Source organism: Leucoraja erinacea, chromosome 3, assembly GCF_028641065.1.
Source record: "Leucoraja erinacea ecotype New England chromosome 3, Leri_hhj_1, whole genome shotgun sequence".
In the NCBI taxonomy this organism is placed as follows: Eukaryota; Metazoa; Chordata; class Chondrichthyes; order Rajiformes; family Rajidae; genus Leucoraja; species Leucoraja erinaceus.
Genome location: NC_073379.1, coordinates 111178561 through 111197711, shown reverse-complemented (window position 1 = coordinate 111197711; position 19151 = coordinate 111178561). Strand labels below are relative to the sequence as shown.

The following is a 19151-nucleotide window of genomic DNA, read 5'->3' as shown; positions in this document are numbered from 1 at the left end:
ACACGTGTGGGTGAGGAAGAATTTTCTGGATCTGGTTCGTGGGAGGTACAAACAGAGAAGGATGGTTTGTTGGTTAAAGTGCACACACAGACCACAGACAAGTCTGCATCAACAGTCGTGGTTGGCGATAAGGAAACCAGATACGTGTTTGTTCCAGTCACCAGTGAAAGGGAAGAGGTGTCTCCTCATGATACAGTTACACCAGTCATTGGAAAAGCTTCATCGGAAATACCACCAGTGATCACTGAGATCAAAACCATCGAAGGGAATGTGGATATGGAATCAACTGTGATACCTTCAGTAATTGAGGAATCTGGAATAACGGAGCGAGATTCAAGCAAACTACCATCTTTTCCAGAGTTTGAGAGTTCTGGTGAAGGATTATTTACCATCAAACCCACTGGCCAGTTTCAACCTGGTGCATCCACACTAGAGGTGAGCAGCCAAGAAACTCCAGTGACCAGCAGAACTTCATTGGATGGGGAAGTACTTCACAGTGCTGTTCCAGCAGCAACTGATCAAGACACCGGACTGGTCACATCTGGATTACCTGACACACACACACGCTCTGATGGTTTGATGATAAAAGTCCAGACACAGGTGGAAGACAGAACGGCAGCAACAGATGTGGCCGGTGAGAAAGAAACCAGGTATACACTTGATTCAGTGACAGAAGAACTAGTCGAAGGAGAACGTCCTGTCACTGCTACTCCAGTAATGAAAACAAAGTTACAAGAATCCACATCAGAAGCACCATCAGTGGTCACTGAGATCAAAACCATCCCAGAGAAAGTGGTTGTGACATCAACTGTGAAATCTCCAGCAACTGTGGAAACGGAGATAACAGAGAAAGTTTCAATCAAACTACCACCTTCTCCTGAAGTTGAGAGTTCTGGTGAAGAGTTGATTACGTCCAAACAAATTGTTCAATTTGGTCCTGATTTTTCAACATTAGAAATGAGCTCTACTCTTTTACCAGTAACTAGTAAAACTGTGGTTGACACAAAAACTCTTCAAAGTACTGTTTCTGTTACACGTGAGACTGAGGTGGAATTTTCTGGATCTGGTTCGTGGGAGGTACAAACAGAGAAGGATGGTTTGTTGGTTAAAGTGCACACACAGACCGCAGACAAGTCTGCATCAACAGTCGTGGTTGGCGATAAGGAAACCAGATACACGTTAGTTCCAGTCACCAGTGAAACGGAAGAGGGAGCTGCCTTTGATACCACTATGCCGGCAATTGGAAAAACATCTGAAGAATCTTCAACAGAAGCACCATCAGTGATCGCTGAGGGTATAACAATCCCAGAGGGAGAGGTTCTGGAGTCAACTGTGAAATTTCCAGCAATGCGAGGAACTGAGAAGGATTTAGTCAAACTGCCCTCTTTACCCGATTTTGAGAGTTCTGGTGAAGGAATGTTTACTATCAGACCCACTGGCCGGTTTGACCCTGATGTTTCCACACTGGAGATGAGCAGCCAAGAAACTCCAGTGACAAGCAGAACTTCATTGGATGAGGAAGCTCTTCAAAGTGCTGTTCCAGCAGCAACTGATCAAGACACTGGACTGGTCACATCTGGATTACCTGACACACACACACACGCACTGATGGTTTGATGATAAAAGTCCAGACACAGGTGGAAGACAGAACGGCAGCAACAGATGTGGCCGGTGAGAAAGAAACCAGGTATACACTTGATTCAGTGACAGAAGAACTAGTCGAAGGAGAACGTCCTGTCACTGCTACTCCAGTAATGAAAACAAAGTTACAAGAATCCACATCAGAAGCACCATCAGTGATCACTGAGATCAAAACCATCCCAGAGAAAGTGGTTGTGACATCAACTGTGGAATCTCCAGCAACTGTGGAAACGGAGATAACAGAGAAAGTTTCAATCAAACTACCACCTTCTCCTGAAGTTGAGAGTTCTGGTGAAGAGTTGATTACGTCCAAACAAATAGTTCAATTTGGTCCTGATTTTTCAACATTAGAAATGAGCTCTACTCTTTTACCAGTAACTAGTAAAACTCTGGTTGACACAAAAACTCTTCAAAGTACTGTTTCTGTTACACGTGAGACTGAGATGGAATTTTCTGGATCTGGTTCGTGGGAGGAACAAACAGAGAAGGATGGTTTGTTGGTTAAAGTGCACACACAGACCGCAGACAAGTCTGCATCAACAGTCGTGGTTGGCGATAAGGAAACCAGATACATGTTTGTTCCAGTCACCAGTGAAATGGAAGAGGTTTATCCTCATGATACAGTTACACCAGTCATTGGAAAAGCTTCATCGGAAATACCTTCAGTGTTCACTGAGATCAAAACCACCCCAGAGAAAGTGGATATGGAATCAACTGTGAAACCTCCAGTAATTGAGGAATCTGGAATAACAGAGCGAGATTTAGGCAAACTACCATCTTTTCCAGAGTTTGAGAGTTCTGGTGAAGGGTTATTTACCATCAAACCCACTGGCCAGTTTCAACCTGATGCATCCACACTAGAGGTGAGCAGCCAAGAAACTCCAGTGACAAGCAGAACTTCATTGGATGAGGAAGTACTTCACAGTGCTGTTCCAGCAGCAACTGATCAAGACACCGGACTGGTCACATCTGGATTACCTGACACACACACACGCTCTGATGGTTTGATGATAAAAGTCCAGACACAGGTGGAAGACAAAACGGCAGCAACAGATGTGGCCGGTGAGAAAGAAACCAGGTATGCACTTGATTCAGTGACAGAAGAACTAGTCGAAGGAGAACGTCCTGTCACTGCTACTCCAGTAATGAAAACAAAGTTACAAGAATCCACATCAGAAGCACCATCAGTGATCACTGAGATCAAAACCATCCCAGAGAAAGTGGTTGTTACATCAACTGTGAAATCTCCAGCAACTGTGGAAACGGAGATAACAGAGAAAGTTTCAATCAAACTACCACCTTCTCCTGAAGTTGAGAGTTCTGGTGAAGAGTTGATTACGTCCAAACAAATTGTTCCATTTGGTCCTGATTTTTCAACATTAGAAATGAGCTCTACTCTTTTACCAGTAACTAGTAAAACTCTGGTTGACACAAAAACTCTTCAAAGTACTGTTTCTGTTACACGTGAGACTGAGATGGAATTTTCTGGATCTGGTTCGTGGGAGGTACAAACAGAGAAGGATGGTTTGTTGGTTAAAGTGCACACACAGACCGCAGACAAGTCTGCATCAACAGTCGTGGTTGGCGATAAGGAAACCAGATACACGTTAGTTCCAGTCACCAGTGAAACGGAAGAGGGAGCTGCCTTTGATACCACTATGCCGGCAATTGGAAAAACATCTGAAGAATCTTCAACAGAAGCACCATCAGTAATCGCTGAGGGTATAACAATCCCAGAGGGAGAGGTTCTGGAGTCAACTGTGAAATTTCCAGCAATGCGAGGAACTGAGAAGGTTTTAGTCAAACTGCCCTCTTTACCCGATTTTGAGAGTTCTGGTGAAGGAATGTTTACTATCAGACCCACTGGCCGGTTTGACCCTGATGTTTCCACACTGGAGTTGAGCAGCCAAGAAACTCCAGTGACAAGCAGAACTTCGTTGGATGAGGAAGCTGCTGTCCCAGCAGCAACAATTGAGGACACCACCGATCAGGAAACCAGGTATGTATTCGAATCAGTGACAAAAGAATTGGATGTAGAGGAACGCCCTGTCACTGCTACACCACTATTGAAAACAATGTCACAAGAATCCACATCAGAAGCACCACCAGTGGTCACCGAGATCAAAACCATCCCAGAGAAAGTGGTTACAGCATCAACTGTGAAATCTCCAGCAACTGTGGAATCAGGAATAACAGAGAAAATTTCAATCAAATTACCTCCTTCTACAGAATTTGAGGGTTCTGGGGAAGAACTGATTACTGCCGAAAAAATAGTTCGATTCCACCCCACTATTTCAACGATAGAAATTAGCTCTACTCTTTTACCAGTGACTAGTAAAACTCTAGTAGGTGTGGATGTGGAAGCTCTCCAGAGCACTGCTACAGTTGAGGGTGAGACTGTGGAGGACTTCTCTGGCTCTGGTTTGCCTGAGGCACACACAGAGTTGGACGGCTTGATCGTCACAGTGCACACACAGGCGGCAGATCAGTCTGCTTCACCAGTCGCTTTTGGTGATAAGGAAACCACATACACATTTGCCCCTGACACCACTGCAATCGATGAGATGTATCCACCTACTTCAATGACACCTGCAATTGAAAGGCAGTCTCAGGGATCTACAACAGAAGCACAATCTGTAATCGCTGAGATCCAAACCATTTCAGAGAAAGTTATTGAGGAACCATCTATGCAACCTCCAGCAACGGACGTTTCTATAATAACGGAGAAAGATATGGACAAACAAACACCTTTCCTGGAAGACTTTGAGAGTTCAGGAGTGGAGATGTTTACAGATAAGCCACCAATTCAGTGGTCCTCTCCAAAAATGAGCAGCCAACCAGTTACCTTGTTGAACAAAACGTTTTTGGATGAGGAAGTTACAGCTGCACCTGGGATAGGCAAAGGAATGTTCACACTTGGGCCCAGGACCCACACCGAGGCAGAGGATCTGCTGGTGGAAACATATTCACAACCGGACGACAAGTTTCCGACGAGTGGTTTAGAGAGCAAAAGTATGTTTATGTCAATTTCAGTCATAGCGGAAATGGTGGATGGTGTTCGCCTTGAAACCGTCACGCCATCATTTGATCTAAAGTCTCAAAAATCCACATCAGAAGCAACAGCAGCAAGTACAGTGTTGGAAAGCAGGCCAGGAACCATGGCGACAGAGTCTTCTGAGGGATCTCCAGTGATTAGATTACCCACTGCAACAGACCAGCATTCACAGGAACCATCACCATTTTCAGTCGTGAAGAGTTTTGGCACTGAATCATCTGCCAAAGATGTTACGGAGATTTCGGTTTCAAAATTGAGTGGCACTGTGACATTATTAAGTACAAGTGTTCTCCATGCTGATGTTACTCCAGCAGAGGAGGAAGGCATGTCTGCTAAATCAGAGCTATCTGTAAAATCCACAACTGAAGGATCCACTCCATCAATGATCAAGACAGCCTCCGAGATTCAGGCTGGGGAAGATGAACGTTCAGGTGAAGACATGTTTACTATTACAACTCTGCCATTAGTCACGGGCATCTCTGATGAAGATAGCAAGGCTAAGGAAGGTACTTTGATATCAGAGGTCACCCAGCAAATTTCAGTGACAAAAAAACCATCAGTGATACCATCCACAGATTCCTTGGTGTCCGAGGAAAGTACTGAAGGAGTGGAAGGTGGACTCAGCCAGACTTCAGAATCGGAACACTCTGAAGAAGGAGAGGATAGTACAAGTGAAGAAGACTCAACTGAGAGGACAGTGCTGATAACTAAAGATTCGATGGAAGTAAGCTCAAGCACAATTGTCCCATTACGTGAGCAGGAGAGCTCTAGTGAAGGTGGCCATTCAGTAAAAGTGCAGCCAACCATTTTCACTGCAGGACCACAAGAGAAAACTGAACTTTCTATTGAACCAAAATTGCAACCAACTGAAGGTTACTACAGGCAGTCAACACCTCCCAAGGAGCAATTGAGGGCTGTTCATGAGGGAAGCAGAGAAACAGTCGTCATTTTTACCGAGGGAACGAGTTCTTCTAATTTAACAGAGGTAAAGTCTGTCATCCAACCTGCTACTACTTATGTCCCTGATCTGACCGGTGAAGAGCTTTTATCAAAGGAACCTCAAATAGTTGTTAGCAGTATTCACGTCAACCAAACAGCGGAAATGACTGAAACTCCTGTCCTAACAGTAAGTGGAAAAGATGGTTTTCAGCCTCGGGTGGTTCATGGGGTAAGCGTCCAAGATGGCGGTCACTTAAATTACACACAAATCATTCAGAGCATTGAGATTGGTCAGATAGATCGTAAGAAATTTGACTTTATGCGACACACTGGTACAGAAGAACTGACAGAGGTTCAACCGGGTACAATGGAATCTGCCGTTCAGACACCAGGGTCACCAACAAGTTCCAGCGATGATGCAGATGAACTGCCGGGAGATGAAAGTACTGATGGTCCCCATGAATATATTAGTGTCATTTATATTAATGGGAAGGACAGTGGGTTGAGCATTCTGGACCAACAGGAAATCGGAATCACCACAAAATCAGATGGTATCATTGATGCTGATCGAAAATTGGAGGATGTTAGAGAGGAAATTGAAGTAAAAATTGTGTCACCTACTCATCTGCCAATGGATAATGTGTCGCAAAGTTTGGAAAAGACCAAAACTGAGGAAGTGAAGTACGATGACACTGAAGACTGGAGTAGATTCATTAAGACAGATGTTGATGGATCAGGAGATCTCTCGACACCTTTAATGACAGTGACACCGGAACACACACAAACAGTCAGTACAATGGCTTCCTTTGATAAAATCAGACCAAGTGTGCATGAACTTCATACAGAGAAGGATACCTTGATGGGCACAATTGTACCAGGAAGAGTTGCAGACACCTCTCAAGAAATAGTGTCCACTTCATTCATTGAAGATACAAAGGAGAATGTGTCACAAGCCGTTTCTGGTAAAGAAGAGATGCTCGCAGCAACTGTGAGGACTACTCTGAAGGATGGAGATGGTCCAAGTACATTTTCAGAAACCTCAACATACTTAATGGTCAATGGTACAGAGTACTCAAGTGTTCGACCCGCAACTGAGCAGGACATGCCCATTGAAGCCTTTGGTACATTCAAAGATGAATTTTCTGTAGACAGCACTGTAAGAACTGAAGGTAAAATATTTAGTGACATGCCAGTTAAAGCTGCCACATCTACACCCACCTCATCTGTAATTGTTTTTGAAATGATTACTAGAAAAAGTCTGTCCGTGAAATCGACTTCTGTGCCCACAGCTGAAGAGCAGTCGGTAATATCGACGCACAGACCCAGAACACCTGTGGAGGTATCGACGGAGAGTTTTATCTCATCGCCTGCTGAAGTTTTTGTTCGTGAACAGGAACATACAACAAAGAAGGTCTCTGACGAAAAGCCGGATGAAGAATTGAAAGGCACACAAGCCACAACACTGGGAATGAAAGTGGAAGAATCGGGAAGGTTGTCAACGAGTGAAGATACAGGAACAAGTCAGATAATAACATGGCCGACTATGATTCACGAAGAGGTTTCACAAACGGCAGGCACCAGGACCGAGGGGGGGATAGATGATACAACAGCTTTATCCGAACTTGATGTGACATTGCAACAAATGGGAAGGTCAACAGAACACTCCATTCCCCTTGAAACATTTGAGAAAGAATCGCTCGGAACACAAACAACAGCCTATATGGTAACTGAGCAAGAAGTGTCTTTGCATGAAGCAAAGAGGCCCGCTAAAGAACATGGTGTTGGAACAACAATCGATTCCCAAGGAGTCACACTTGAAGATGTTAAGGCTTCAACGACAGAAAAAGTCTATGTGGAGATCTCTAAAGAAACCGTGGTCAGTCCTTCATTTTTACGGCCATCTACAGAACGTAAAGCTGAAAAGGATGTAATGGAAGCCGCCAGGGCCACAACAGTTCCCCCTTCTTTATATCAGAGCTCGACAGGGAAACTGAAGACATTGGAGCAACAGGATCTCCAAAATACCACGGTCGTGTCACTTGATAGGCAAACAAAGTTAAAGGAAATCCTGTCTACCCCATCATCATCACCACCTGGCAGATCAGAAGATCGGAGGTTAACACAAGCCCCTAAACTCTTGGCAAGAAGCACCGATGTCCCTGAAACAGAATCTGACATCAAAATGACGGAACCAATGGTGGCATCAACAGTTCATCCGGCAATTATTTCTGATGTTGATTATTGGGACTTTAATAAAACCGGTGAACCTATAACTGATGGAGAGGCTGTTCATATTCCAGGTATGAAAAATAACGTCGAATATTTTATTCTTCCGATTTTTAATACTAAATGGTGAGGCAGAGAAAATATGGTGTGGAATCTGTTATGAATAAATATCACTTTGCTTTTGTAGGTAGTTTATATTTCTTTGTGTTTTAAAGGGCATTTTCCAAAAAGAGCCATTTCAGTGCAGAGCCTCAATCACCAGGAGTGGGGTATTTGGAAAAGACGGAAAATAGGAATTACATCACTATTTTCCTAATCAGTGCTTGCTGCAGGAAAGACTCTTGCTTCAGAATTTATTATACATTCACATCCCCATTTCGTTTTACAGAGAAACTTTAGTTTTGGTCTGGACCACTCTGCCAAATGAAATACTTCACAAAAATAGCATACAAGTAGAATTAGTTTTATCTTACATAAGTACCTAATATAGTCTAGATGTAACATTGATGGAAACTGCAGCAGAGCCTATTAAGTGGACTTGCCTCTTAGAAATCATAGTTTGGGACTTTTAAGCTGGTTGCTTGTTTGATTTTTATATGTGATGCCAAATATAACTTTTGATTGTTCTATATAAACTGAATCACAAGGATTCATTTAACTGTTAACATACCAAAAATTCAGCTAAGTCTCATCATAGCAGACTGTGCAGAGTCAGGTAGGATCTATGGAGAAACAGAAGTCAGTGAGGTCTGACGAGGCTTTCTCAGGACTGCAGGGTCCTGCAAAAAGGCCACCACTTAAAAAGGAACAGAACAGGGGAAAGATAAATGAATTATTTGTTTTAATTCACGCAGGAAAGTTATTAAAATTAGTGAAGTGCCTGGATGAGAATCATGGTGAGAAAGAAATGATTAAAGGAAGATGTACAGTTTTGGTGTCTGAGGAAAGACATTCTTGCCATAGAGGGAGTACAGAGAAGGTTCACCAGACTGATTCCTGGGATGTCAGGACTTTCATATGAAGAAAGACCGGATAGACTCGGCTTGTACTCGCTAGAATTTAGAAAATTGAGGGGGGATCTTATAGAAACGTACAAAATTCTTAAGGGGTTGGACAGGCTAGATGCAGGAAGATTGTTCCCGATGTTGGGGAAGTCCAGGACAAGGGGTCACAGTTTAAGGATAAGGGGGAAGTCTTTTAGGACCGAGATGAGAATTTTTTTTTCACACAGAGAGTGGTGAACCTGTGGAATTCTCTGCCACAGAAGGTAGTTGAGGCCAGTTCATTGGATATATTTAAGAGGGAGTTAGATGTGGCCCTTGTGGCTAAAGGGATCAGGCGGTATGGAGAGAAGGCAGGTACAGGATACTTAGTTGGATGATCAGCCATGATCATATTGAATGGCGGTGCAGGCTTGAAGGGCTGAAAGGCCGACTCCTGCACCTATTTTCTATGTTCCTATGTCCAAGCTAGTGAATGTGTAAACTCAACATTGTTAGAGGGCTGGTGGCTCGGGATTTCAGAATTGATTCAACAGAGGCTTCCCAAACCAAAGGTTAAACCAATGCCTGCCGCCAAACCAAACCAGGAATACTGACACATTTCCCCCACAGTGTTGGCACTTAATGCCGACAGAGAAATTTGAAAGTTGCCCTTTTTGGCAAATGTCCCTTAATGAGCTTCCAGTGGAAGTGGTGGAGGCAGGTTCATTGGTATCATTTAAAATTAAATTGGATAGGCATATGGATGAGAAGGGAATGGAGGCTTATGGTATGAGTGCAGGCAGGTGGGACTAAGGGGAAAAAAAAATTTGTTCGGCACGGACTTGTAGGGCCGAGATGGCCTGTTTCCGTGCTGTAATTGTTATATGGTTATATGGTTAAATTGTACCAACCTGACGGTTGCAAAAAGGCTGCTGGAAAGATGTGGCTCTGTGTCAGGAATATTACTAGACGTTATTTAGGAGCCGAAGATAGAAGAAGTGAGAGAATTCTTTTGTATAAAAGGAAACATTGAAACATCGCAAATAGGTGCAGGAGTAGGCCATTCGGCCCTTCATGGCTGATCATCCAAAATCAGTACCCCATTCCTGCTTTTTCTCCATATTCATTCATTCCGCTAGCCCTAAGAGCTCTATCTAACTCTCACTTGAAAACATCCAGTGAATCGGCCTCCACTGTCTTCTGTGGCAGAGAATTCCACAGATTCACAACACTCTGGGTGAAGAAGTTTTTCCACATCCCAGTCCTGAATGGCCGACCCCTTATTCTTAAACTGTGACCCCTGGTTCTGGACTCCCCCAACATCTGGAACATTTTTCCTGCATCTGGCGTGTCCAATCCCTCAAGAATTTTAAATGTCTCTGTAGGATACCCTCTCATCCTTCTAGATTACAGTCAAGTTACAAATTATTTCTTTGATTTTTTAATGCAAAAGCTGATATCTTTATTCATTCACCATTTCTCTCTCGGTGCCTGAACTGAATTCACCCTCTACCTCAGTCATTTTTTCCACTTTTTTACAATCTTCAAATCTCTTGAATCAATGTGGGATACTGACTATTCCTGTGTCATGATAAACTTAAAATATTACTTCAGGCAATCTACCTAAAAATTGGTCTCCAAAGTAGGAATTTTAGTTAAAACCCATGCAAGTACAAATGCTTAAATACTTTAGCACTTAGTTCTTTTAAATAAACATCTGCTGCTAATAGCTAGCCAACCTAAATTAAAACAAAAAACATTTGGTCAGTGCCTCTTGAAGAAAAGCCATGGAAAAAAAAAAGAATTTATTAACCCCTTGGTGTCAGGTTAATTAAAACCAATTTGCCAAATTGATACTCCAGTAAATAGGAACAAGATCTGAGAAGCATTCTTACAAACAAATTCATTCATTGATTTTAATGCAATGTCAGTCCCTTTCTCCTCTCCCACCCGGCAAAAGGTACAGAAGTGTGAAAAAGCACGCCTCTAGATTGAGGGACAGTTTCTTCTCAGCTGTTATCAGGCGACTGAACCATCCTACCACAACCAGAGAGCAGTCCTGAACTACTATCTACCTAATCGGACTCTTTAAGAAAGAACTGCAGATGCAGGAAAAATCGAAGGTAGACAAAAATGCAGGGGAAACTCAGCGGGTGGCAGCATCTATGGAGCGAAGGCTGAAGAAGGGTCTCGACCTGCAACGTTGCCTAATCCTTCGCTCCATCGATGCTGCCTCACCCGCTGAGTTTCTCCTGCATTTTAGTCTACTTCGGACCATCGCTTATCATACCTGCTGGCTTTACCTTGTACTAAACCTTATCCCCTTATCATGTATCTATACACTGTAAATGGCTCGATTGTAATCATGTATTGTCTTTCCACTGACTGGTTAGCACGCAACAAAAACCTTTTCACTGTACCTCGATACACGTTAGAATAAATTTAACTACACTAACTAGTTTGTGACATGTCATTAGATTGTCATTTTTATTCGTATCTTTTAGTGAATCAATGTTCGCTGGTTAAAATGTAACTGCACTTACTGATTTCTCAATATTTGCATTTGCCACAGCACATTTTAACCCATGTGAAGAAAGACCCTGCCATCACGGAGGAAGTTGCTTCCTACGAGAGACAAGTTACATCTGTACCTGTTTGCCTGGATTTACTGGGGAACACTGTGAACTAGGTAAGAGCAACAGTAAACACCGCAATAGCTAAGTGATGCTCAATGTCGTGAAGTATTTTTATGGGAAAGGTTTTAGGAACATTTGGTTAGACAACGAGCAGGAATAGGAATATTGTTTTAAACATACTTTCAGTAGGTATGCTCCAGACATTATGTAGCAATTGGATCCTCTTTCCAACAAAACAGGACAAAAAGTCCCAGTGCATTTAATGTAAATTCTATTAATATCACACGATTAATTTTTCTTCCTCATATGGAGATTGGATGCACGAATTGTGCTAAATGTTACAGACTTAGTTGTGCAAAATGATTACAAAATGTCTTGAAATTTAAAATGGGAAACAGAAGTATTTTTTTAAACATTACTTTAGAACTATGTACATACCTCAACCAGTAATTATTAATCTCACTTTCATGCTGAATAGCTTTAAGAGTTCCCTGGCACTTGCATCCACATTCTGATCAGTGAAGAATAGGCAGGGGGTTAGCATAGCATAGAAGCATAGAAAATAGGTGCAGGAGGAGGCCATTCGAGTCAGCACCGCCATTCATTGTGATCATGTCCATTCATCCCCAATCATAACCCCGTGCCTGCCTTCTCCCCTTGACTCCACTAGCCCCTAGAGCTCTATCTAACTCTCTCTTAAATCCATCCAGTGATTTGGCCTCCACTGCCCTCTGTGGCAGGGAATTCCACAAATTCACAACTCTCTGGGTGAAACAGTTTTTCTCCCGTCCATCCCAGGGATCTAAGATGGCCCCCTGGTTCTGGACTCTGGGAAAATTTTTCCTGCATCTAGCTTGTCCTGTCCTCAAATTTTAGGATGTCCTATAAGATACCCCCTCATCCTTCTAAACTCCAGTGAATACAAGCCTAGTCTTTTCAATCTGTCCTCATATGACAGTCCCGCCATCCCAGGGATCAATCTCGTGAACCTAGCGCTGCACTGCCTCAATCACAAGGATGTCCTTCCTCAAACTAGGAGACCAAAACTGTTACTCCTATACTGAAAAACTCTTGATATGAAGGCGACCCAAGTGTTGGGTGGGTTGGTGGTGTTTGGGGTGGGGGGGAGGGGGGGGGGGGGGGGGGGGGGGGGGGGGGGGTATGGGGGGGGGGGGGGGGGGAAATTGCTTGTCTCAGTTGATAGCATTCTTGTAGCTTAATCACAAGGCTGCAGACAGATTCAGGTCCACTCTAAGGATGATCCCAATGATCTGCAAAGTGATTTCACTGTGCTATTGTCAATAATATTACACTGTCAGCAGTTTCATCTTTTGAGTAAAACATTAAACTAAGGCACCATCTACCTATCCCGATGGATGCAAAGACACAATGGCCATCAGTTCAAGCAAGAGCAAATCAGCGGTCCTATCCAAGAGTTATTCCTTTATTTTGCATTACAGGAAGACAATACCTGATTTGTTTCACTTCTCATGCTTTTGGAGCTGTTAGAACATAGAACACAGGAAAATATGAGCAGGAGGAGGCCATTCGGCCCTTCGAGCCAGCACCGCCATTCAATATGATCATGGCGGATCATCTAAAATCAGTAACCCAATCCTGCTTTTCCCCCATATCCCTTGATGGCATTAGCCCTAAGAGCTAAATCTAACTCTTGAATACATCCAGTGAATTGGCCTCCACTGCCACCTGTGGCAGTGAATTCCACAGATTAACAACTCTGGGTGAAAAGGTTTTTCCTCACATTAGTCCTAAATAGCCTATCCCTTATTCTTAAACTGTGATCCCTGGTTCTGGACTCCCCCAACATTGGGAACATTTTACCTGCATCTAGCCTGCCGAATCCAAGAATTTTATTTGTTTCTATAAGATCCCGTCTTATCCTTCGAAATTCCAGTGAATACAAGCCTGAGGTCAACACATTCTTTCATCATATGACACCATATAGAAACATAGAAACATAGAAAATAGGTGCAGGAGTAGGCCATTTGGCCCTTCGAGCCTGCACCGCCATTCAATATGATCATGGCTGATCATCCAACTCAGTATCCCGTACCTGCCTTCTCTCCATACCCCCTGATCCCTTTAGCCAATGAACTGGCCTCAACTACCCTCTGTGGCAGAGAATTCCACAGATTCACCACTCTCTGTGTGAAAAATGTTTTTCTCATCTCGGTCCTAAAAGACTTCCCCCTTATCCTTAAACTGTGACCACTTGTTCTGGACTTCCCCAACATCAGGAACAATCTACTTGCAATTAATATCCCTCTATACTTATCGTATCCATGTACCTGTCCAAATGTGTTTTTTTTAAATACTGCAATAATACCTGCTTCAACTATCTAACTTTTAATACTTACATCCAATCTCATCGTAAACTCTTCCTTTTCAATCCCAGCTTTTCCAGTTACTCACAATAACCTCCTTCTGTGCCACAGAAATTAAATCTCAAGTCATTCCTTTAAATGGATTACAGCACCATAAACTGGGAGCAATGCGAATAGCAGAAAGCCGGGTTAGGAGAACTTAAGTCTTAGATCAGTCTGAAGAAGGGTTTCAGCCCGAAATGTCGCCTATTTCCTTCGCTCCATAGATGCTGCTGCACCCGCTGAGTTTCTCCAGCAATTTTGTGTACCTTAAGTCTTAAGGTGTTGGACAGGCTAGATGCAGCAAGATTGTTCCCGATGTTGGGGAAGTCCAGGACAAGGGATCACAGTTTAAGGATAAAGGGGAAATCTTTTAGGACCGAGATGAGAAAAACATTTTACACACAGAGAGTGGTGAATCTGTGGAATTTTCTGCCACAGAAGGTAGTTGAGGCCACAGTTCATCGGCTATATTTAAGAGGGAGTTAGATGTGGCCCTTGTGGCTAAAGGGATCAGGGGCTATGGAGAGAAGGCAGGTACAGGATACTGGGTTGGATGTTCAGCCATGATCATATTGAATGGCGGTGCTGGCTCGAAGGGCCGAATGGCTACTCCTGCACCTAATTTCTATGTTTCTATGTTTCTAAGTCACATAACCAAAGTTTGAGACTATTGCTGTGTTAAGAACTCAAACCGCATTTTATGTGCAAAGCTATGTTAGCTAATGGGGAATGCATTTTTACTACTTATAAAATACATTGCAAAGCAAAGTCTTTTTTTTTTTTGCAAACTAGCATCTGCAGCTCCTTGTGTCTCCATTGCAAAGCAAGTACATTTGTACATCATTTCTGCCCATGCCAAATTATTTTATGCACGTCATCTTTTTGTGCAGTATTTTCTTTGGTTTTGCAAATAGACCTTTTACAGTCTGAGGTAGTATCAATTTTTTTCAAATGCTTCTTTTTGTTTATATGATCAGACTCGGGAGAGTCAGCCAAATTTTGCTGTCTGGACTGCCATCCTAATTAATTAGGGTTGCTTCTGGTTTTGAGGAAATTGGTCTAAATCTTCAAAGAAGCCACTTCCTGAGTCGTTCTTTGAAGAAGTAGGTACAATGTGAATACTTTGATTAATGATATCATTTAGTAGGCTTAGCATGCCGTAGCGAATTGTGAACAGCATTGCTGTGTTTAATTAACCACGAACCAATATTACCAAATTATATTTCATTCAGATGTTGATGAGTGTCAATCCAACCCTTGCCAGAATGGAGCCACGTGTATAGATGGCATCAACTGTTTCAGCTGCGTCTGCTTGCCAAGTTATGCTGGTGCTTTGTGCGAACAAGGTAAATCCAAAAGTGTTATGAGTTAAACAATACCATTCTTTGCAGCGAGGCAACGGAACCAGAAGTTTGTGCATCTGTCAAAACTTGTCTATTTTCCATCTGCGACATATGGTGATGGTGATGAAAGGCAGCATTCTCGTGCTGCCAAGAAGTGGGTGGGGCAGAAGGAAATACCAGCCAAGTGCAATTCATCATTTTAATTCTTAAGCGTGATGTGTTCAACAATATATCGTGGCAGTTTTTTGAAACCGGTTACAAAATTACGCCTGAATGCTTGGCAAGCTCGTGTCAGGGACTTGGCGTAGACATTGTAACTTCAAGCCCCTTTAAAGTCTGGGACAGGTATTGTTATTTTTACGTGACAGAATTAACATGACAGAGGAGGTTGTTGAGGCAAATACAAAAAGAATTAAAAAGAAACACACTTGGACTGGTTTACGGATAGGAAAGGTTTAGAGGTATACAGGCCAAATGCAAGACAATGGGAGTTGGCTAGACGGGGCATCTTGCTTGGCATGAACAGATTGGGCTAAAGGGCTTATTTCCATGATGCATAACTCTATGACTCTTAATTGTACAGTATATGAAGCCACAGCCACAAAGGTCAAAATAGGATTTATGGATTTATGAAAGGCAGATCACATTTGACTAAGCTAAATGATTGCATTGATTAATTAATGGGCGAAGCTCTTGAAAAACTATATTTAAAGGAAACATTTGAAAAGCCTTTAAATGTTTAAAAGAAGGAACTGCAGATGCTGGAAAATGGAAGGTAGACAAAAATGCTGGAGAAACTCAGCGGGTGCAGCAGCATCTATGGAGCGAAGGAAATAGGCAACGTTTCGGGCCTTCTTTGAAACCCCTTCTGCGCCCCCCCCCCCCCCCCCATCAGTCTGAAGAAGGGTTTTGGCCTGAAACGTTGCCTATTTCCTTCGCTCCATAGATGCTGCTGCACCCGCTGGGTTTCTCCAGCATTTTTGAGTACCTACCATTTGAAAAGCCTTGTTAGCAACAGATCGAAGGAACTGGAGAGTGTCATCTTAGATTTTTTTAAAATAGAAACATAGAAACATAAAATAAAAGGTGCAGGAGGAGGCCATTCGGCCCTTCGAGTCAGCACCGCCATTCATTGTGATCATGGCTGATCGTCCCCTATCAATAACCCGTGCCTGCTTTCTCCCCATATCCCTTGACTCCACTAGTCCCTAGAGCTCTATCTACCTCTCTCTTAAATCCATCCAGTGACTTGGCCACCACTGCCCTCTGTGGCAGGGAATTCCATAAATTCACAACTCTCTGGGTGAAAAGTTTTTTTCTCACCTCAGTCTTAAATGACCTCCCCTTTATTCTAAGACTGTGGCCCCTGGTTCTGGACTCGCCCAACATTGGGAACAGTTTTCCTGCATCTCGCTTGTCCAGTCCTTTTATAATTGTATATGTTTCTATAAGATACCCCCTCATCCTTCTAAACTCCAGTGAATACAAGCCTAGTCTTTTCAATCTTTCCTTGTATGACAGTCCCGCCATCCCAGGGATCAATCTCGTGAACCTACGCTGCACTGCCTCAATCACAAGGATGTCCTTCCTCAAATTAGGAGACCAAAACTGTACACAATACTCCAGATGTGGTCTCACCAGAGCCCTATACAACTGCAGAAGAATCTCTTTACTCCTATACTGAAATCCTCTTGTTATGAAGGCCAACATTCCATTAGCAAAATGGCTCCAGAAAAGCAAGGAGAAAGTTGTGGTAAATTATTACTTAACAACCCATTTGGAGATGAGAGTGTTGCTTCTTTCGGTGATATAATTATGTTTTCAAGGGACTGTACATTAGCCAGTAGGATGGTGGGGAGAGGGGGCCGAAATCCCTTGCGCTTCAGTCTGACCTGTCGGCTACGTTTCCAGACACAATGGAGGCCTCTCTGTAGTTCCCAGGTACTGTACTTACTGTACCTGCTGTTTCTGCCAACCTGCTCCAGCTCCGTTGCTCCAGGAAGATCCTGCCCGTGTTTCCAGGTACGGTACCTGTGATCCCCAGTCGGGTCGTGGGTTTTCCAGCGATCGAGGGATCGCTTACAGCCGGGGGCTCCCACAGCTGTGGGAGATCGCGATGTCGTGTGATTTGGAGAAGGTGGGGTTGTTCTCCTGGGAGACATGGAGGTCGGGAAGAGATGTGATGAAAGATTTATAAGATTTAGGCAAATAAAGAAAATCTCCTCCCATTAGCTGTTGGTAGGAGGACTAGGAATCAGGAATGAATGTATTGTGCAACAGATACAGGGAGTTGTGAGAAGGGACTGAGGGTCATGGCAATAGTACATAGAGGCCTGATTCATGGCAAAAACTGTCTTTCACAATAGATTAAATGAATGTAATGTACGCGCCGGGGGCCTGAGCCAGTCAGATCCCTCGTTTTATCACCAGGGTTTGTTGCTGTAACTGATCTCAAGTTAGTGTCAGAGGATACTGTAATTTCCTTAGGGCCACTGTGCATGGAAGACAAAATAATCAGTCTGGCTTCCTGCTACTGATTGTACTCAAATGACCTTTCCAGAAGAGATGAATAGAAGTGTGGATCATGATACTCCCAATGTTGTTGAAGTATCCTGCAGTTCCATACTCTTAAAAACAACGTTGATAGATTCGGTCTTCTAACGCCAGCGGCTCAAATCGTAAATGGATATTTACCCCCAAAACATCAGTAAAGATGCTGGAATTCAACTGAACCTGAATGTATTCCTTTCACTAATCAGCACAAGTCGAGAGTCCTGGGACATTTGTCCACATCCTTGCCAATATATATCTCTTAATCAACATCTCAGAAACAGATTATCTGGTTGTTATCACGTCCCAGATTGAGGAAACTTGTACTTAAATTGGCTGCCGTGTTTCCTACATTCTAACAGTGTCCGTCCTTCAAAAGTACTCCATTGGTAGTAAAGTGCTTTGGGACATCTCGAGGTCATGAAAAGTACTTTAGAAGTGCAAGACTTTTTCTCTTTTATGTTGCAGGCACTATGCAAATGAAAGCTGTTGTTTTTAATAACCAGTCCCAGCTGTGACATGCCCCCAAAATTGATTCATCTGCTGACACTCACAGTCTAGGCTTATGTTGGAAGGATGCCCAGCTCAACGGGGTTCTTAATCAGTGCCTATGAAAGCCGAGTGAAAGATAAATCCAATAAATTATTTTCGAGACCAAAGCATTTTTGCCTTTGAATCTAAATGCTCCTATAATATTAACTGAGATTCAAACATTGCAATACAATCAGCCTTGTTGCATAATTTGTAACTGTTAACTAGTCTGCGGACTATTACATGAACTAATGGACACATTTGCACCGAGCAATTTGCACCTAGTCATTCTGTCCAAAGGAATTAGAATTTGAAAATATATCGTGGTATTGCGAACACATGAGCCAAAATAGATAACAATTGCTGAACGTTAAAATCTACACTTAGCGATGATGTCCTAGCCATAAATTGAGCTACAATGTTTCCGCCTTATTATTCATATAAAGCAGGCCGTACAGTTTTGCTCAGTGAGTGGGAGAGAATATGTAGCAAACACACTGGTTCATAGGCTTGGATAGAGTGGATGTGGAGAGGATGTTTCCACTTGTGGGAGAGTCTAGGACTGGAGGTCATAGCCTCAGAATTGAAGGACGATCCTTTAGGAAGGGGATTTTGTTTTTTCAAAATGGCGGCGCACACAGTTGCAGCGGCTCGATGTCCTCCCGGTCAGTGTTTCGTGTTTTTTGTGTATGTGTACGTGTTGTTTTGTGCCCTGTGTACTTACTGTCGGGCGAACAACGCCTAATATTTTATCTTGTATGTATCGTTAGCTTTTAGAAATGTTTGAATGGTGCACTGACTGGCTGACATTTTTTAATTTCGTTGTACATGGTTCATGTTACAATGACAATAAAGAAACT

At 43.0% G+C, this 19151-nt stretch overlaps 1 protein-coding gene across 1 annotated transcript in view; it reads left to right on the top strand.

The window, feature by feature from the left end:
* Positions 1-1522: 1522 nt before the first annotated feature.
* LOC129695923 (versican core protein-like) overlaps positions 1523-19151 on the top strand; it is a 66013-nt gene continuing 48384 nt past the window's right edge. The window contains exons 1-3 of the mRNA XM_055633390.1: positions 1523-7935; positions 11417-11533; positions 15100-15213. Of these exons, the coding sequence (XP_055489365.1) occupies positions 1617-7935; positions 11417-11533; positions 15100-15213 (6550 nt within the window). The 5' untranslated portion in view covers positions 1523-1616. The remainder of the gene's footprint in view (positions 7936-11416; positions 11534-15099; positions 15214-19151) is intronic.